This window comes from Ochotona curzoniae, unplaced genomic scaffold, assembly GCF_017591425.1.
Source record: "Ochotona curzoniae isolate NIBS_2020 unplaced genomic scaffold, NIBS_Ocur_1.0 scaffold_2453, whole genome shotgun sequence".
In the NCBI taxonomy this organism is placed as follows: domain Eukaryota; kingdom Metazoa; phylum Chordata; class Mammalia; order Lagomorpha; family Ochotonidae; genus Ochotona; species Ochotona curzoniae.
The window spans coordinates 11,945,000-11,965,397 of record NW_024467094.1 but is presented as its reverse complement, the minus strand read 5'-3'; the positions used below and the strand labels follow the sequence as shown (position 1 = coordinate 11,965,397).

Genomic DNA, 20,398 nt, shown 5'->3' with positions numbered 1-20,398 from the left:
AGGGTGCTTTAAAAAGTTTATGGATAATGGAACTAATACAGACCATCGGAAGTCCAAGCACATAAGGGATTTTTAAAATATTGGTTTTACTTTGTGAAATGACTGCGCATGAATCTCAGCTTTGTTTGGTACCAAAGTGAGCTTACTTTTAATTCTGATGTACCCTGTGTTCAAGGCCGCACACGGGGTTTCCTGGTTCTGTGCCACCTCTCCACCAGGCTGTCCCTCACCTCCCCAACAATACACTTGTATTTGGGTCCTCGTCTCCAGGGCTGCTGCTTCTATGGCAACTTGGCTTTTGTGGGGAGGGAGGAGTACAAATGTGAGCAGTGAGAAAGGTGTTTCGAATGTTCCAGAACTTTCTCAGTTCCTATTCCTAAGAGAAGCAATCACCCTTTGGGGACTTTGCAGGTTTGGAATTCTGGAACCATTGTAACAACTTTATGTATGTATTTTTTTGAAAGGCAGAAAGAGAGAGAGAGAGAGAACCGAAGCAAGCCAGGGGTCTCTGAGCTGGTTCATTCTGCAAATGCCCACTGTGACCTGGTGCCAAGCCAGGAGTGAGGAATGTATTCCACACGCCCTGGGTAGGCGGCAGGAACTGCAGGGCTAGGCCCTGTATTGGCAGGGCACAGACCCAGGCCCCCTGATATGGAACATGTGGGCGTGCCAAGCTCCAGGCCATAGCCTCCCTCTTGGGCTCCACCTGTTGTGAAGGTTAAGCAAGGGCAGGAAGTGTATTTATTTCTGAAAAAAACTGGTTTCCGGAATATTCGTGTTGGTTACCTTGGGCCTGCGGGCTTGAATGCTGGGGCGTCCCCTCCCTGCCCTCCCCCACCCTGCCCCGGAGCCTTGTCCCAGACTTCAGTATTTATAGCACCTACACACTTTTCCTTGTTTGGGGGCAGGGTGTACATGCTAGATCTCCAGCTGCAGTGAGCAATGGAAGAAGAGACGCCAGCCTACTTTAGCAAAAGCTGAGACCTCCGTTCGTGCTGTTGCTTCTGTTCTAAGCAGGGCAGCTTCCCCGGGCATGGCAGGGTGGCATGGGCACACACACAGGCACCTGCCTCCATTCAGCTACAGCTCCATCTTCCTTTTTATTAACCTTTTGTAAGGGTGAGCAGAGGCTGCAGGCACTGTGGGCAGCCTCAGTCCGGCAGGGCACCCGCTAGGTCAGGGGGCAGCAACCTGCAAGCCAGGGGCCCTTCTAAGTAGTGTTCAAGCCGGCCACCCTTGGAGGAGGAGCCGGGCAGCCTGCCACCAGGGCTAGGGCAGCAGTCTCTGTCTGGCAGGTAGGGCAGGGTGTTGGGGGGCTCCTCAGCACAAGGGTCAGCGTGCAAAGCCTTGAGGGCCAGGCCTCGGTAGCGCTTCCTGCGGTTCAGCTTGTACACACGGATCCTCTCCTTCTCGGCCTCCGGGTCGGCGAGGACCCCGTCCCAGCGCAGGCTCTCATTGGTCTGCACGGGGAAGTGGGGCAGGGCCCCGACGGAGGAGGAGGAGACAGGGCTCTCCTCCGCCTCTGCCTTGTGCTCAGGCTTCAGGTAGTGCTCCTTGCTGGAACTCAAGATGTCCTGGAAGGAGGAGGGCGGCTGCGTCTTCAGGCCTCGGCCCTGCTGTTTATCTGCTGGACAAACAAGCCTGGTCAGGGTTGCGGTGGGGGATGTGTGAGGCTTGGGCCACCCAGTCCCCAACTGCATGCTCCTCTGGGTAAAAGCTGCCAGCTGTTTCCCAGAGGAGGAAATGGAGGCCCCAAGAGCCCAGTCACTTGCCAATGTCCTGAAATGAGCAGCAGGACCGGACCTGAAGGCCAGCCTGGCTCACTACCAACCCTGCCTCTGGCCCCTCCACTATACCCTGCTGCCCACAGCCCCCACCGCTCGCTGGAGGGCGAGACAGCCCTGCCACATCACACCAGCAGCCAGGCCACTGAGGTGAGCCACCCTGGGGACAGGGAACTCCCACCACCCACGGGCAGGTTCACACTGGCCTCAGAGTGGGTGCTCAGTGCCTGCTGGGAAGTCTGGCAGGGCCTGTAAGCAGAGCAGGGTGAGCTGCAGGGGGCTCTGGGTTTGTGTGAGAGGACTTCAAAGCCATCATGGTAAGAGCAGGAGAGCTTTGGCCCCGCAGCCAAGATGCTGCTTGGGTCACCTGCATCTGTAGGGGTGTCAGGGTGCCTGTACAGTATTGGGGACCTGGGTCTGAGGTCTGCCTCTGCTCCCCATTCTAGCTTCACCCTGATCTTTGGGAATATTTGAGGAGTAACCAGCACATGGGAGATCTCAGCCTTTGTCTCTCTGTGTCATTAAAGTACCATTTGGGGAGCTGGCCTAGTGGTACAGCGAGTTAAGTTGCCATCTTCCACACCGGCATCCCATATGAGCACAGGTTAAAGAAGCCCAGCTACTGTACCTAGGAAGCAGCAGGTGGCCCAACCATGTGGACCGCTACTGCCCACAAGAGAAACCCAGATGGAATTCAGATCTCTTTCTCTGTAACTCTTTCAAACAAATAATCTTTAAAATTTTTTTTTTTAAATTTTATTGGAGGGCCTGGCGCAGTGGCGCAAGTGGTTAAGGTCCTCGCCTTGCACGCCCAGGATCCCATATGGGCGCTGGTTCTATCCCGGCAGCCCCGCTTCCCATCCAGCTCCCTGCCTGTGGCCTGGGAAAGCAGTAGAGGACGGCCCAAGGCTTTGGGACCCTGCACCCGCGCGTGGGAGACCCGGAAGAGGCTCCTGGCTTTGGATCGGCATAGCATCGGCCGTTGCGCTCACTTGGGGAGTGAATCATCGGAGGGAAGATCTTCCTCTCTGTCTCTCCTCTCTGTATATCCGCCTTTCCAATAAACAAAATAATAAAACTAAATCTTTTAAAAAAATTGTTATTGGAAAGGCAGATTTACAGAGAGAAAGAAAAATTTTTACATCCACTAGGTCACTCCCCAAGTGGCCACAATGGCCAGAGCTGAGCCGATCTGAAGCCAGGAGCAAGAACTTCTGAGTCTCCCCTGTGGGTACCGGGTCCCAAGGCTTTGGGCCGTCCTCTACTACTTTCCCAGGCCACAAGCAGGGAGCTGGATCTGAAGTGGAGCAACTGGGACACTAACCCACTCCCGCATGGAATCCCATCATGTGCAAGGTGAAGATTTTAGCCACTGAGCCACCTCACCTCGACTCAATTTTATTTTATTATCAGAGTGAAAGTTACATATAAGAGAGATCTTCCATCTGCTGGTTCACACCCCAAATGGCCAGGAGCCAGGAGCTTCAGCTGGATTTACCAATATATTGGTGGCAGGGACCCAAGTGCTTGAGCCACTACTTGATGCCTCCCAGGATGGGTATCAGCAGGAAGTTGGATTCAGGAATGAAGCTAGGCATTCCCAATTTATGGCAGGTGTCCCAGGATGCATCCCAGCCATTGTACCCCATGCTGGGCCCTCTATGAACTTCTGAAGTTCCCCTGCCTGGGAAAGCGTCCCCTGAAGGGGACTGGGGTGGCGGTATAGGGTTGTGTGTGTACAGGGACAGATGGGGGGTGGTGTGGAAGGCAGCACGCGTGCACTTGTCAGGATAGTGTAGTGCTGCTCATTGCCCCGCTGCGCTGAGAGAAGGGGCCCATGCAGGCAGCGGTGACTACACGGGGAGGGAGCAGCAGCTGGGGTGCTGCAGTCTGCTCTTGCTGTGTGGGCTTGCAGCCCAGGGACAAGCCCTTAGATGGGTATGGCCGGCCACAGGTCCCCGTTGATGTGGGGGGGCAAGGAGAGCACCTTCAGAAGGCAGAGTCAGCATTTGCACAGGGACCTAAGGGAAATCTGATTTCGGGGTGTCTGTTTCCGGGGTTGCTGAGTTACCTAAGAGATACCCTAAGTTATGACTCTGCTTTTATATACTGGCTACCCCCTCCCCTCAAATTGCTGATCCCCACAGGTGCTTTTGAAGACTTCTCACATATTTGGTTCCTTGGCTTAAAACCCAACCCAACTGAACTCAACCCAAATTGGCCAACCCCTCGTGTGGTTGCTATGACAGTTCACACAGGCTTGGCTGGAGGGTGCCAAGTCTGTGCCCCTTCTCTCTCCCGTGTTTGTGCAGGAGAGTGCTTGGTGGGGAGTGGGAGGACTCACAGGTTCCCTGCGTCTGGGCAGAGGGCTTTGCACGTTGTCTGGGTGTCTGGAGCCTGGGGATGTCCCTGAGGGCCTCCGGGTGGGCTTGAGCAGTGGCAGACACCAAGAATATATAGAATGTTTAAGGTTTGGTTTGGGGGGTCTAAGAGTTGGCCGATCCCAAGGCTCCAGAAGCGAGGGGTCTATGCTCCTGGGGAGAGGTCTCCATGGGCGCGGCCCTCGTGGACCCCTGAGCCTGGGTTTCATGGGGTGGGTGGGAGATGGCCTCCGGGCACAGACCTGGGAGACAGGTTCACGCGCTGAATCAGCCCCACTGGTCGCTCCTCTTACCGTCCCTCTTGCCTGACCCCTTGGTCTTTTTCTTCTTTTTCTTTTTCTTTTTCACCTTCCGTTTCCCCAGCTCCGAGGCGCCGCTCACGATGGGGGGCAGCTTGGCCCCCTGCAAACCCACAGCGCTGCCCTCCCGCTCCTCCTCGTCGTCCTCATCGTCTTCACCTGCCTCGCTGTACCCCGCTGCCCTGGCCCCATCGTGGCCGTCCATCCGCCCGAGGGACAGCGTCGGGACAGCTCACACGGCCTGGCCCCGGGACAGCTCACACACGGCCTGGCCGGGGCCACGCGTCTCCATGGCAACCGCCCTCCTGGCGCGGCGCGTGCGCGATCACGTCGGGACGCTCCCCTCAGGTGTGGCTGGAGGCTGTAGGTGTTCACAAGCGTGCCTTTGCAGAGTTGGGGTACAGAGGGCTCGCGTGCCCTCAGATTTCAAGTCCTTTAGGATGGTATTTATCGGCACCCGAGTTTTTGGCTTGACTTGCTAATTTATTCGTGTGCCCTGGACTTTCAAAGCTAGTGTCCAAAAAAACTTAACTTCTTCACAGTTTCTGTCTTAATGGACCAAGCTAAGCCAGAGTCAGGTGCCCCGCCTGGACTAGAGATGATTTCCGGTCCGGCATGAGGCTTCTGAGCAACCCCCTCCTAAGTCACCTCCCTGCTTTTATTTATTTATTTATTTATTTTTAAAGATTTATTTATTTTTATTGGAAAATCAGATGTACAGAGAGGAGGAGAGAGAGGAAGATCTTCTGTCCGATGATTCACTCCCCAAGTGGCCACAATGGCCGGAGCTGAGCCGATGCAAAGCCGAAGCCAGGAGCTTCTTCCAGATCTCCCCTGTGGATGCAGGGGCCCAGGTCTTTGGGCTGTCCTTGACTGTTTTCCCAGGCCACAAGCAGGGAGCCAGCTCTCTGCTTGGAAAGTGGGGCCGCCGGGACATGAACCAGCATCCATATGGGACCCCAGTGCATGCAAAGTGAGTCGCTAGGCTACTGCACTGGGCCCCCTACTTTTATTTCTTTCTTTATTTATTTTAAATTTTTTCATTTTTTATTTTAAATTTTGAATTTTATGGCACACATTTAAAATTTTTATCTCGTTATGCTGGAAAGGCAGATCTACAGAGAGAATTTGAGATAAAGATCTTCCATGTGCTAATTCACTCCACAAATGACTGCAATGGCCAGAGCTGAGCCCATCTGAAACTTGGTGCCAGGAGCCTCTTCTGGGTCTCCCATGTGGATACAGGGTCCCAAGACTTAAGCCAGTCCTCCACTGCTTTCTCAGGGCACAAGCAAGGAGCTGGATGGGAAATGGAGCAGCCCATGGGCCCATAAGAAATACTGGCATGTGCAGCCTCTTGAGCCACTACACTGGCCCCATCTCCCCACTTTTATTAAACGTTTTCTCAAGTATTTGATGTCCACAACTGCTAGAACGTGAACTTTCAATGCCATTGTTTGTTTCTTAAAGATTTATCTATCCATTTTGAAAGAATCAGAAAAAAACGCACAGAGAAATGTTCCATCTGCTGAATCTTCCCAGGTGGCCACAATGGCCCCTGCCTGTGCCTGGCTGAAGCCAGGAGCTTCTTCCATATCTCCCATGTGAATACGGGGACCCAAGCAAGTGGGCCATCCTGCTCTGCTTTCCCGAGCACGTTAGCAGGGAGCTGGATGGGAAGTGGAGCAGTGCAGCAGCGGACATGAACCGGTGCCCATATAGCAAGTAACACAGGAGGCTTTGCATACACCTTTCAGATCTTGTTTGTTTCTTCCAAACAGCCTGTGGGAGGAATTCTGGTGGGGATGGCATGGAACCTGTAAATCTTGGCATTCATGGTATTGCATAACGGGCAGCCGCTCATGTTGGCCCACATGTGGCATGTGTGGCCACTGCTCTGCAGAGCGCCCTGCTGTTTGTGTGTGTTTGTGCTAAATCCTCCCACCCGCTGGCAAGCCCCCCATGCACATGGCATGGCTTAGCGGCAGTGAGCACTCGGAGGCCACTGCTGGCCTGCCTGCCTTTGTCCTTGGGACTAAAGGAAATAAAAATGCTAGAAGTCCTCTGTGGGAGTGAGCAGCTGCTAGCCGTGACGTGTGGGACTGGCTTTGCAGATGTCCCTGGGTGCTCACGGTCATCTTCACAGGCAGGTGCTGAGCCTGGCTGGCTTCCCACCCGTCCTTCCTCTCCGTTGCTCCTGACCCAGATGCTGGGCTGCCTGGGGAAAAACTTGACCCTTCTGCTTCCCACAGAGTGAAGGGTGTGTCAAGGTCACGTTCGCTGGCCAGCAAGCTGGAAAGGGCCAAGTGACTTCCCGCCAAAGAGTTGCCTTTTATGAGTAGTCATGGAACTCCTTCACCAGGGAAGGTTTTTCTAACTGTTTGCAGGTGTTGTAATTGCGCCTCATTCCATGTGATCCGAGTTTGCCATCTCTGTGTCTTGCCTGCACTCCCTCCTTGCTTGGCTTTGGGACCACCACGCTCTGACCACACAATCTGCTTGGCCCGTAGCACCTTTCTCCTCAGCCCTAGGATGCCCAGCTTCAGCAGGGCTTATCTGAAGGACTCTGCTTCTAGTTCTGCCTGTGTGTTTTCTCAAGGCATTCTCATCTTTTGCTGCTTTCCTGGGCCATAAGCAGCTAGATGGGCAGTGGAGCAGATGGGACACAGGTCAGCATCCACATGGGACAATGACACCACAGGCAGAGGACTAGACAAGTATGCCTCTTTTTATTTTTATTCACTTAAAAGTCAGGATTACACATACACACATGCACGTGCACACACACACACACACACACACACACACACACACACAGATTTTCCATCCATTGGTTCACTCTCCAAATGGCCAGGCTGAATTCAGGAACCTGGAACTCCATCTGGATTTCCCACATGAGTCGCAGGGCCCCAAGCATTTAGACCATCCTCTGCTTGCTTTCCCAGGCACCTTAGCAGGGAGCTGGATCAGAAGTGGAGCAGCTGGGGCTTGAACTGGTGTCCATACGGAATTCCAGCAATGGTTTTACCTGCTATATCACAATGCGGTCCTCTGCATTTTTGCTCTTAAAATTCTTCATTGAGTGGTCTGTTTTCTCATCTAATTGGCTTCTTCATCAATAAAATTTAGTACTGAGTTTCAATTTGCTGTTTCTAAAAATTACAGCACAGAGTAAAAAAAGTTTTCCCCCATTACTTTAAAATAACATTAAAAATTTTGTTTCAAAGACAGAATGACACAGAGAGGAGGAGATCTTCCACCCACCGATGCACTCCCCAGGTGGCCATGATGGCCATGGCTGGGGCTTGAATGCCACCCTAGTACTCTGAGTCCTTGGGCCGTCTTCTGTTTTCATAGGCGCGTTTACAGGGAGCTGGCTCGGAAGCAGAGTAGCCAGGCTCTAATTAGGTGTCACTTTAACCTACTGCACCGCAATGCTGGCCCTTAAAAGAATGTTTTATCTGAACTTAAGTTTATTCATCTCGCAAATGTTGCTGACTATTGAGGTACAGTGGAAAGAGGTAGTTCCTGGAGGGCAGGTGTGTGTCTCTCTCCTGAGGTCAGGGAGTATTATGGGGGTGTCCTGGGCCTCTCAATCCTGCTCCTGGCCCAGAGCTCACGTTCTCAGAAACCCCTGGCCCGAGGCTGTGTGATGCATCCCTGTTGAAAATAAGCAGAGACACACAGAGATTTTGCATCTTCTGCTTTATTCCCCAAAAGGGCGCAACAGCCTGGTTTGGGCCAGACCAAAGCCAGGAACCTGGAACTTTATCTGGGTTTCCCAGGTGGGTGCAGGGTACCCATGCACTTGGGTCATCCTCCACTGCTTTCTCAGGCACTTTAGCGGGGGGCAGAATTGGAAGTAGAACAGCTGGGACTCAAACCAGTGCTCACATGGCCTGCTGGTGTCACAGGCTGCAATGTTACCCACTATGCCACCCAGCCTCAGCCCCTGCTTAGCAGGAAGCTCAACGGCTGCAATTGTTATATGAGCAGCTGAGAGCTGAGGTTATCTCCCTGGGGCACAGCTTGTGGCTTTGCGCCTTCCGTTTGCCTACATGTCCTACCAGCTGGCTGGGTGCTGGTGCTAGTTCTCTACTCTTCTGGCTGGTGCTATCAGTGTCTGCCCACAGCACACAGGCAGCAGCCTTAGCCTTGGGCAGGTAAGCTCCTTGTCCAGGGTCTACCTCCTTACAAGATCCTGTCTGCCCCACTCCACCTGTGCCCTTCCCTATGGGACAGGAGTCTGTGGAGTTAGGGGTCCCACACATCAATCATCTGTCCCCCTGCCCTCTTCTAGCCCACATTGAGCTCAGGCTCAGTGCACGTGGGAGTGGGTCGGGGGAGCAGGTCTGCAGGGGCACCACTAGACCAGGGCCGTTCCACCAGAGACCCCCTGGCAAACTGTGGAAGGAAGCACCCCCACATGCCCAAATCTGAATGAGCGAGAAGCAGAAGGGGATGAGGGTGAGGGAGAGGGGCAGGGGCCCTCATCCCTACACCAGCATGGGCCCTGCAGGACCACAGCGAACAGCTTAGATGTGGGCTCTGTGGCAAGACCCCTGAGTCAGCCTGGGTTTTTTTTTTAAGATTTATTATTATTATTTATTTATTTATTTATTGGAAAGGCGGATATACAGAGAGGAGAGACAGAGAGGAAGATCTTCCCTCCGATGATTCACTCCCCAAGTGAGCGCAACGGCCGATGCTATGCTGGTCCGAAGCCAGGAGCCTCTTCCGGGTCTCCCACGCGGGTGCAGGGTCCCAAAGCTTTGGGCCGTCCTCGACTGCTTTCCCGGGCCACAGGCAGGGAGCTGGATGGGAAGCGGGGCTGCCGGGATAGAACCGGCGCCCATATGGGATCCCGGGCACGCAAGGCGAGGACCTTAACCACTTGCGCCACTGTGCCGGGCCCCAGCCTGGGTTTTTTAGAGACAGAGAGGCTTACCTGGGCTACAGCTTGGCGGGGGTGGGAGGGAACTAGGTCCCCAAGAGTCTGATCACCTGGGGATGATTTTCCTGTCCATTTGTATCCGGGCACTCCGGCCCTGTTCTTACAAAGCCATAGAACTTGCCCTTATGACTGCATCTCTAGTTGCTTTCCTGAGGTGCTCCCCTTGTCAACATCACAGTCTCTTGAAGTCCCACCCTCCTCACATGAGCGGGGGTGGGAGGCATCCCTCACCAGAGAGCAGCCTTGAGTCTTGCTGCTCCACCCCTGCCACCCCCATGGGAGTCCAGGGTGGAGCTGCAGGCTCCTGGTTGCAGCCTGGCCCGGCCCTGGCTGTGGGGGCCACTTGGGGAGTGAAGAGCAGAAGGGAGGTGTGTGTCTCTCCCTCTCTCTGTCTCTGTCACTCTGCCTTTCAAATAAACAAATGCTCTTTTTGAAAAGGTAATAACGACACAGGGAAGGGGCAAAGGCCATGTGAAGGCAGAGGCGGCGCCAGGAGGGATGTGGCCACCAGCCAAGGAACGAGCTGGAAGAACAAGAGCAGGGGCCTGTACAGGGCAGTGTACCCCCCTCCCACCAAGGCACCTCGTCTCTGATTTGCTGCCTTACCGTGAGAAAGTATGCCACCTAGTCCTAAGCCCCTTGATCCGTGGAGGCTGGCAGGAAACAAAAGCAACAAAAACTAGAACCTGACCTTGAACTGAGAAAACGTTTCCCTCTGATGCTTTTGTGTGGTCGACTTTGGCAGAGAACCCCAGAAGCATTAAGCAGCAAAGACGCAGGGAGGCCGAGGACCCCGAAGGGATCCTCAAAAGCTCAAAGCTGGATCCCACTTTGAGTTCCAGGTGGTGGGTGCCTGGGTGTGATCATCTCGTCCCTGGGCAGCAGGTATGTATGTGACTGCTGTGGGCGTGTGATTTGGGGAGGCCCTGCAAGCTGCCCCGTGAGGATGGTGTGAGATGTATGAGGGCCAGGAACCTCATGAGTCACTGAGCAAACAGACGCTGAAGGAACAATCTTTGGGGCCAGTGTTGGGACGTGGCGGGTTAAGCCACTGCCTGCCACGTTGCTCTACTGCCCACCCATCTCCCTGCTGCTGTGTCTGAGAAAGTGGCAGCCGACAGCCCCAGTGCTGGGGTCCCTGGCAGCCTCAGGGGAGACCCTGTTGGAGTTCCAGACTCCTGTTTGTGACTGGGCCCAGACACACTACTGGGGAGTGAGGCAGAGATGGAAGATGTGTGTACGTGTGTCTCCCTCTCTGTAGCTGCCATTACACAGACACATAAATCTTTCCTTTTAAAAAAATTGTTTATTTTTACTGGAAAGGAAGATTTACAGAGAAGGAGAGACAGAAAGATTCTCCATCTGCTGATTCACTCCCCAAATGATCACAATGGCTAGAGCTGAGCCAATCCCAAGGCAGGAACCAGGAACTTCCTTGGGATCTCCCACTTGGGCCCAAGGTCCCAAGGACTTGAGCCATCCCCCACTGCTTTCCAAGGCCACAAACCAGGATCTGGATGGGAAATGGGGCAGGCAGGACACAGACTGGTGGCCATATGGGTTGCTGGCACTTGCTGGTAGAGGATTAACCAACTGAGCCATCACACCATCCCAAATAAATCCTTTCTTTCACAGAAAGGACTAATCTCTGATGGCCACTGTGTGTGGATCACACTATATACGGGAGGTACCACGTGAGGAGAGGACAAGCCCACCCTGCTGCTCTGCTGTGATTCAAACAGAACAACCCGGAGATCCTTGCTCCAGTGTGCAGCCAGAAGGTGACAGTCTCAGGCTGAAGTTGGGCCTCAGGACCCACTAGGCCATCCTACCCCACCCTGGATTGTGCACAAGACAAAGGGAGCCACAGGCAGGGGTCAGGGGAGGTTTTCAGAGGCGGGCTTTGCCTACAGGCTGGAAGGAGGAGGAGGGGGTGTGCTGGATGCCAGGTGGGTCATGTGTGGAGCGAGGTCAGAGGTAAAAGGAAAAGCAGGTGCAAAGTCACAGAGATGGCAAACAAGGGGATGTGGACATGCTGGCTCGGGGCTGGCAGGGAAACAGAAGAAAGTGAAGCCTTAGTGAGAAGGGCTCCTATGCCTTGCCAATCAAGTGGATTGTTTTGTATTTATTAGAAAGTCAGAGTTACACAAACAGAGAGAGAGAAAGAGAGAGAGAAAGCAAGGGCTGAGCCAAGCCAAAGCCAGGAGCCAGCAGCAGTTTCCTCAGGGTCTTGCACGTGGGTGCAGGGACCCAGGCAGTTGGGGTACTCCATTGCTCTCAGGCCATTAACAAGGAGCTGACGGAAGTGGAGCTATGGGGACTCGAACCAGCACCCATATGGGATGCCAGCATTGAAGGTGGTGGCTTTACCTGATACACTGGCCCCAGTGATGTAGTTTTTTAAACGAAAGAAAAACAAAAATGATTGATTGATTGATTTGAAAGGCAGAGTTACAGAAAGAGACGGAACAAGAGAGAGATCTTCCACCATCAGTTCATTCCTCAAATGGCTGTAGTGGCCAGAGCTGGGCTGGTTCAAAGTCACAAGCCAGACACTTCTTCTGGGTCTCCCATGTGGATACAGGGGCCAAGGACTTGGACCCTCCTCTGCTGATTTCCCAAGCACATTATTGGAAAGACGGATTGGAAGTGCAGTAGCCGAGACTGGAACCTGTGCTCATACAGGATGCTGATGCTATAGGCAGCAGCTTGACTTACTGTGCTAACCACACTGGTCCCCTTAGTGTTGGTGTGTGTATGTGTTTTGCTTCTGTGATGAGGTCTGCAGTGAAAATCAGGCAGTGGCTGGAGTGAGATATTAAAGGGGGAAGAAGAAAGAGCAAGCCAGCTCTTTCCAGTTGCAAAGCCTGGGGCAAGAGCAGACAGAGAACTCCACGCACCATATGTCTAAATATTAACTGTTATAAATTAAATTGACAAACTGCTAAGGTAAATATGTACTACTCTCGTGTCTTGACAAGTACACCTTCAGAACAACCTAGAAGGCTGGACTGAAATTTGGGCTCAGCTGCCTTGGAGTTCTGCCCTAACTCCCGGCTAGCCCCTTGTCTTTCTGCTCCCAGCTATGTCCTGCACGTGCAAGGGCATTCCCTTGAGGAAGCCTCTGCCCACCTGCCCAAATTCCTGCTGGGAGGGCCAGAACCCAGCACTGTCAAATGCACCGTCACAAAGGTCCCCCAGCTCACGGCATCCATGGGCTGAAGAGGCCAGTTCCAGCATCACAGCTGTGTCCACACTTGGGGAGGGGGAGTCAGCTCCCCTAGACACCTTCTCTGGCTGCTCAGCCAGCCCCATCCAGGCCAGGTGCCCGGCTTGCAGACACCCCTGGTCCCTTGGAGGCAGCACAGGAGGGAGTGAGAGGCCACAGGGCCAGCGAGGGCCCTCCTGGGGTGGTCCTAAAGGGGGTCTAGCAGCTCCTCTGCAGGGGGTGAGGGTCTCAGTCAGCTGCCTGCTTCTGGTGGGAAGGGGCTTGGGTGGGAATTCTGAGGCAGCTGGTGTGTTACCCAGCACCTGCTGGCAAGCCTCGGTTTGCTCTATTTTACAGACTGTGAGCTCCTGGCAGGCAGCAGCTCCCCCACTTGGCCCCCACCCACCCATGAGTTTCCAGCTCCCACAGTGGTGCCGCATAGCTGTTGGCTGATGGGTGAATACGTGTCAGCCATCCCTGTGGTCCATTTGGAGAAAGAGAAGAAAGAACTTGCAAGGATCCAGAGCCCAATGAGAGAGGTGAGGAGTCTGCAGCAGAACATCAGAATGTGCTAGAAAAGGCCCCAAGATGGGCTAGGCAGCAGACAGAGCCGAGAGAAACAGAGATTTTCCATTTGCTGGTTCATTTTCCCAAATGCCACAACAGTCCCGGGATTGGGCCACATGGAAGCTGGGAAGTCTGTCCAGGTCTCCCAGGTGAGCGGCAGGGACCCACACACTTGTACCATCACCTACTGCCTGTCCGGGTCCATGTCAGCAGGAAACGACTCAGGAGCAGGGCTGGGACTCCAGCGCTGTCCACAGGGGATGCAGGAGGGCCAAGCTGACCCTCCACCCTGAGAGACTGAAGGGACCTCGCCCAGCAGATGAGGGCGGGACTCTCCCAGGCTGTGGGCGGAGGAGCCAGCAGGAATACTAGGGCCTTATCACCAGTCTCTCCTGGTGACCTGGCAGGCAGAGGCGGGCAGCTTGGTCACAGCTCCAGGGTGTTGTGCTTGTGTGTGCACATACATTGGGAAGCATGTGCTCCCCACAGGAAGCAGGCAGGAGCCCCTAACAGAGGGTGAGACCATGTCACAGTGGAGGAGGAGTAGGAAGGGCCCTAAGTGCTACCGTGGGGACAAGAGGGACCACCATGGGGGCAGGAGAATAGAGGGACCAACAATGGGGGCAGGATCCCGGGAACATGTGGATCCTATGTGAAGGTGGTCACCACCCAGCAGCTGGACACCAAGACCCCCAGGTTTGGCCATCACACCCAGACTGATTTCCGGGGCCATGAAAGACAAGTTTCCATTTAAAAATAACATTCTCCATCCCACTCCACCCCTTTCTTTTTTTTTTTTTTTTAAAGGATTTATCTATCTGAAAAGCAGAGTTTAAAGAGAGGAAAAGAGGGATGGAGGGAGGGAGAGAGAGAGAGAGATAGCTTCCAGATGTTGGCTCACTCCCCCAGATGGTCACAACTGCAGAAGCTGGGCTGGTCTGAAGCCAGGAACCAGGAGTTTCTTCCAGGTCTCCCACGTGGATGCAGGGGCCCAAGCATTTAGGCCACCCTCTGCTGCCTTCCCTGGTGAATCAACCAGGAGCTGGATGGGAAGGGGAGCAGCCAGGATTGGAACCAGCATCCATGTGGGATGGCAATGTGGCAGGCAGGCAGCAGCTTTACACTCTTGGCCACAGCGCCAACCCCGTGACCTTACCCAGAGCCAGTCACAGAGGCTTAGGGTCGGTGTAAATGGAGGGAACAGCGGATTATTATTTTTTCAAATGGTAATGCCAAGATACCAGACCATGAGCGTTTCATTGAGCATTTTATGGCCCTTTAGGGACTGCAACGCGTTGCATACATTTGTGCCTGTATCAGTGCGGGCACCCACTTATTCACCAAGCCATCTGTGGAGCTCCTGCAGGTGGCAGCCCTTATCAGGCCTCTCCTTCAGCGTCCTTGGGTGATCAGCAATAGCTGTTTCTGTTAACTACAGGCCTTGGGTTTGGCATTCAGGGTAAGGACAGCGCAGTGGGCCACGCAGCATCCACCACGAGTGCTCCAGGCCCGCTCCGGGGCGAGCGTGGCCGTCCAGAGGGCCCCTGGCCAACCCATGACCTCATGCCCAGGGTTTCCCAGGCGGAAAGTTTAACAGGTGCCGGGTCGGAGAGGGGCGGGACTGGACGGGGCAGGGCGGGGCGGGCGCGGGCTTCTCGCCGTCGCCGCCAGAGGGCAGCCAGGGAGCGCGCGCGGGCGGGCGGCCGGGCCGGACCCCCAGGTAAGTCAGTCAGGCTCCAGCGGGACCGCCCCTCAGGGACCGGAGCTCGGAAGGTCGGGGGGCCGGGACCGGCTCCGCGCCCGGAGGGGACGCGCAGGGCGGCTCTGCAGCGGAGGCCGGGTCCTGGGAGCCCAGGGCGCCCGCCCGGGGGAGGGGCGAGGCCTGGGGGCCGGCGGGGCGCCGAGCTGCCGGAGCCGGCCGCGCCCGCCTGTGGCAGGCCTGGGCCCGTCCCTCAGGAGGCGCTGCCCCTCGACGGAGCCCGTCGTGCGCCCCCAAACTTCGGGGGTGGCCGCTGGAGCGAGGAGGGGCGGGCCAAGGCAGCTGCCGACTGCCGGCGGAGCGGGCGCGCCGGTCAACAAGTGCGGTGTTGACTGAGCGCCGGTGCCGGGCGCACGTGCGGCAGGAGGGGCCCCTCTGCAGGAGGCTGGGTTAGGGGGTGGTGGGGGGTGGGCGTCTCTGGGTCGGTCCTGGACTTGGGGCGTCCGCCCTCGTTGGGGGGCTCAGCAGTGGGGTTCTGAGGGCGCGCTGGTGCGTGGGGCCGCGGGCTGGGAGTGTTTGTCCCTGTCGAGGCAGACAGAAGTCGCCTGCTGAGAGCCATGCTCCAGGTTGATTTTCGTGTGCCTGGGGCGAGCTGGGAGGAAAGGTCCCCTCCCGTGCTTGCTTGTCCGCCCCTCTTTCCAGGGGAGATCTGGGGTTCTTGAGCTTTACCTGGCTGAGCGACGTGATCAGTCGACCTGATCAGGGTGGGTGCGCGGGCCATCCCATCCCAGAGATAGCGCTGGAGACAGGTGGGGAGCTCAAGGTGGAAAGAGATTCAGGTGAGAGATGCGAGTCGCCCCCCGCCTGTGCAGCACACAGCCTGAGGTCCCGGCCGCCCGAGGAAAGGGCGGCAAGATCCAGGACTGCAGCCCCCGCCGCTTTGCCTCTCCTGCTTGCGAGAGAGCTAGCCCCCTCCCGTGGGTCTCTGTTCCCTCCTCCCCAGGCCCCCTTCTGGCACCCTCTTGAGGGCCTCGCAGCTCTTGAAAACAGAGCCGCACATCTGAGCTGCGCGGGAGCCTTTCTGCGATTCCCCCTCAAGTGTGTGCACCTGCTGGCGCCTCCTCCCCGCTCCCCACCGTGGCGCGCTCAGCCGCCTGGCTGTTGCCCCGCGTGGGGCTGAGACTGCTTCTCGGCTTAGCTGACCGCTGGGGCGGCTGCAAATGTGGCTCTTTTGTGGCCCTCTGTGGCTCTGCCTGGGAAGTGCCCCCTGGCTTAGTTAGTGTTAGGTTGTTTCTTTTGTCCTCTTGGGGGCCTCCTCTCCTCTGTTCTGAGGCTGTTTTCTCCAGCTGTTTGTGCAGCTGCTTCTGGGGCACACTTGGGGCACTGTCCAGGGCCTGGCATCCCTGATGCCTCCTTGCCTTGAACACCCCCAGGTCACACACACCCTGTGGCCTGTCCCTTCTCTTCTTGGCTGTTCCCAACCCCTGGGCACGTTAGGCTGGGGCCCTGGGGCCTCTCCAGCACCAGCCTGCCCAAGCAGGCCACACACACAGCATCCCCCCTCTAGGCCAAGGGCCCCTGCCCCTTGTTGTGGACCCCGTCTCCAGGGAACTGGAGAGATTCTGGCTTTCCTGCCTCCAAGCTCAGCTCCTGTCCCAGATGGACAGCTGTCAGTCACATGGTTTTAACTCCATCAAACCAGTTTTCCCGCCTGTGCCCTGTGCTTTGTGGTTTCCAGGGGGCAAAGAGGGGACACGCTTTGTGGCTCCCCTCCCCTGGCTGCCCAGGACAGTACTGCTGTGGTCTGCAGCTGTCTGCACGTTTCATGTCCACTTCTGTCCCTGTCTCTACATCCCCAGGACCCGGCACTTGGAAGGGGCCCAGCGTGGGACTCCCCAGCCCAGGCGTCCCAGACTACCTCCTTGTCATCCCTCTTGGGTCATCACAGATTCTGTCTGAGCGTCCATAGGCTGGTGGCATGTTGGCCACAGGTCGTGTGTGTGGTTTAAAGCTCGTTCGTGTGCCATTAGCCTGCTGTGCATCAGGCGTGCAATCTGCCTCTCGGGGCTGTGGATCCGAGCAGCTGTGGAAGGCAGGCATCTTGTGTTTTTGTCCTCTCCCTGTGACCTCTGGGGTGGCTTGAGCATGGCAGTCCTTGGTCAGAGATGGCTACCATGTAACCGAGTCACAGAGCTTGTTGCTGAGTCCTGCGGAGGCTGGCGTGGTGGTGGGCCTGAATCACAAGGTGTGGTGCCCTTCTTAGCTATGCTGGCCTGAGGGCAGTGCATGTATGTGTGTGTCCACGCCTCGTGTATGTGTGTGTATGTGTGTGTGAGAGAGAGAGAGAGAGACTACACCTCCCATATGTGACCATGCCTCTTGTGTGTCTTCACACCGGGCACAGGTGTGTAGAATGCTGCTGACTTGTTTTGGCCAGGAAAGGAGTCCGTAGCGGACAGGTGGCCGAGGGTGGGCCCCAGGACCAGGCTGTGGCAGCTGCCCTGGAAGGCTTCATCCTGCCGATCTCCCAGGATGGATAGACCCTCACCCTGTCCTGTCTGTCCTTTTCATGAGGAGCAAACCCCGCCTCGCCCCGAAGTGGTGGTGAGGCCTTCAACCAAGTTTGTTTAGGAGATGTTGTCCTTGCTTGTTTCCCTACAGGTCCTTGTCACTCCAGTGCCTGCTGAGAAGTCCCGTAACCATAGCAACCATCTCCAGGCCCCAGCCTCTTGCTCCTGGGCCTTTGCTCTGTGCTTCCAGGGGCTTTTTCCATTTTTGTCGCCTAAGGAAAAAAAAAATGCGTGGTCCTTCTCACTGCCCTTTTCCATTAGACATTAGGTTAATATTTTTTTCCAGATGGTGATTTCTGGGCACTGCTGGTGCCCCAGCTGGGCACTGCCAGGCTGCTGGCACACCATTAACAGTGACCCTGGCACAGCGACCCTGGCGTGGGTCACATTTTGAGTGACGCTCAGTGCCCCATGGGTAGAAAGACATTAGTTATGGCTGTCCAGCCTCCTGGTTCCTGAGGAAGTGGAGAGGCAGGGAGTGATCTGTGTGATGAGGTTAGGGTGGGGGCAGGGGTGTTGTCTGTCTTCAGTTGCTTCTCCTGCTCTGTGAGGGCCCGGAAGGGACCACCTAGAGCCGATCATCTTGGGGGTGTTGGGGCTGTGTTGCAGATTAAGTTGCCACTTGTGACGCTGTAATCCCATATGGGATTACCAGTTTGAGTCCTGGCTGCTGTATTTCTGATCTAGCTCCCTGCTGACGTACCTGGGAAAGAAGCAGAAGATGGTGCAGTGCTTGGCCCCCTGCACTCATGGGGGAGACGTGGACGGAGCTCCGGCCTTCCGCCCAGACCAGCCCCAACTGTTATGGACATTTGGGAAGTGAACCAGCAGATGGAAGATCTCTGACTCTCCGTCTCTGTGTTGTTCTACTTTTCAAATAGAATCTTGGAAGAGTTATTCGTTTACTTGAGTGGCAGTTATGGCAGGATTAGGGGAGAGGGCGGGGAAAGGCATCTGCTGTCCTGTTATTCACCCACCAAATGCCTGCAGTGGCTAGGGCTGGCTCAGGCTGAAACCAGGAGCCTGGAGCTTCGTGCAGGTCTCCCGTGTAAATGGAGGGACCCCAAGAGTGGAACTATCTTCTGCTGTTTTCCCAGGCCACTTAGCAAGGAGCTGGATTGAAAATGTGGCTGCCAGGACTCCAACTGGCACCCATGTGGGATGCTGGGGCTCAATTGCCATGGCATCAACCCCAATTAAAATCTTCAAAAAAGATACCTTTGGTAGTAGGTTGCAGCACTTACACTGGTGGAAACCCACTGTGTGCAGGCACAGGTTTCTTATTTAATCATCTGTAAGATGAAGCAGCACTGTGAGTGTCCCATTTTGCAGGCAACGTAACTGATGCATGGAAGTGTTGGGTATGGGTTCAGAGACACACAGCAAGTAGGTAGCAGAGCTGGGCCTTAATTCCGGGAAACGTGACTCTTGTGGCTGGGGCACTAGGTGGTGGAAAGGCCATGGTTACATAGTGAAGGGTGGAGCTGGAGAAGGAACAGGTTGTCTTTGCTGAAAGTCGGTAACTTACACGGTTCTAAGCATCTTGCAGTCGGCAAAAAAATGTGTCCTCAGATTTTGGTGGCAGTACCATTTGTAAAAGGCAAAGGGCTCTCCCCACGTCTCTAGCCGTAGAACTGATGCACAAACTGGGACACATGCAGGCACACACACAGCATTCCTTGGCCGTGTGCGTGAGCAGCTCACAGCAGCATGGCCCCATGAGTGAATCTCACACGTGCAGCACGGAGCCAGAACAGCCAGGTGCTCGAGAGCATAACCCAAGAGATTCTGTTGGTGCAGGAGTGCCACAAGGTGCCACAAGCCGGGGAGATGACGTCCCAGACGCACAAGGGCTGCCAAGAGTCTGAGTGCTGGTCCTGTGGGTGTCTGAGTGTGTCCATTGTGGTAGGTGGTCTTCTCTCTGATTCTGTTGCACTTCAGCCAGATCCACCCAAACAGGGAAAGCAGCAACCGCAACCCTACGCTCCGGCCATGTGCATGCACCTGCCACTTCCTCATGAGAGGTCACACGAGGGCTTCCCTGTTCTGAAACCTTGTGGGAGGTGACAGGAGGGGTAGCAGATGCCCAGGTACTGTGGCGGTAGCTGGCTACACTGTGTCAGGGCAGAGCTAGGGTGGTTCTGGCTTCTTCCTATTTTTCGCACTCCCCTGGGCTTGGAGACCACCTGCTGAGTTTTTACCAGGTGGCCCCCTGGGTTGGAGCAGGAAGGGAGACGCCCTGGAGGGTCCCTGTGCTGGCTATGGGATTAGCAAGGTGGAGAGCAGTGCCTCCTGCCGGCTGTGAGGAGTCATGGCAGCCTGGGGAAACCGCAGTATCCTTTGCCTGCTGTACAGCCCTTAGCGGAGGCCTGGTTCACAGGGAGGGTGGCTCTCCGAGTCCACACGGCAGTGACAGCGACAGGCTGCTAAAAATACCCGAGCACCTTATGTAAGACCGCGGTTACGCCGTCAGCGCCTTATGTAAAAGCACTTAGCACGCCTCGGCCGGTTAATCAGCTGCACGTTGCCATGGCCGTGGGGAGCGTCCTTGTGAAGTTGGGGCAGCTCTGCCCAGGCAGGGCACATGAGCGATCCAGCTTCAGGGTGATTGGCAGCTATGCATGCCTTTGTCTTTGGGTCTGGCTGATCTGAGCCACTGAGTGGACGCCCGGGCTGGTGAAGTCACCTTTTCCTCAGCCTACATCCCCATTTGCCAGCAGTGCAGTCATGTCAGGGACGGGTGGGGGCAAAGTTCACTGAGTGATGTTTTGCATTGAGGAGCAGTTAGGAGAAGTAGAAATTCTTCCCACTTTTCAAATTCAAAACCAACTTTTTGTCTTATTTGAAAGATTGAGAGACAGCGACACACAAACCTTCCATCCCTTGGTGCACAACCCCCCCCCCCCGCCCCCCACAGATGCCTGCCCGCCAGCAGG

The 20,398-nt window shown here is 55.6% G+C and overlaps 2 protein-coding genes across 3 annotated transcripts in view; one reads left to right on the top strand and one right to left on the bottom strand.

The window, feature by feature from the left end:
• The window catches only part of RPH3AL (rabphilin 3A like (without C2 domains)), a 129,469-nt gene that overhangs the window by 9,738 nt on the left and 99,333 nt on the right, over positions 1-20,398 (top strand). The window lies entirely within an intron of this gene.
• CUNH17orf97 (chromosome unknown C17orf97 homolog) lies at positions 1,076-4,669 on the bottom strand. The gene is made up of 2 exons (XM_041000862.1): positions 4,459-4,669; positions 1,076-1,627 (listed from the first exon to the last, which is right to left on the bottom strand). The coding sequence occupies exons 1-2, from the start codon at positions 4,667-4,669 to the stop codon at positions 1,152-1,154; spliced, it is 687 nt and encodes a 228-aa protein (XP_040856796.1). The 3' UTR covers positions 1,076-1,151.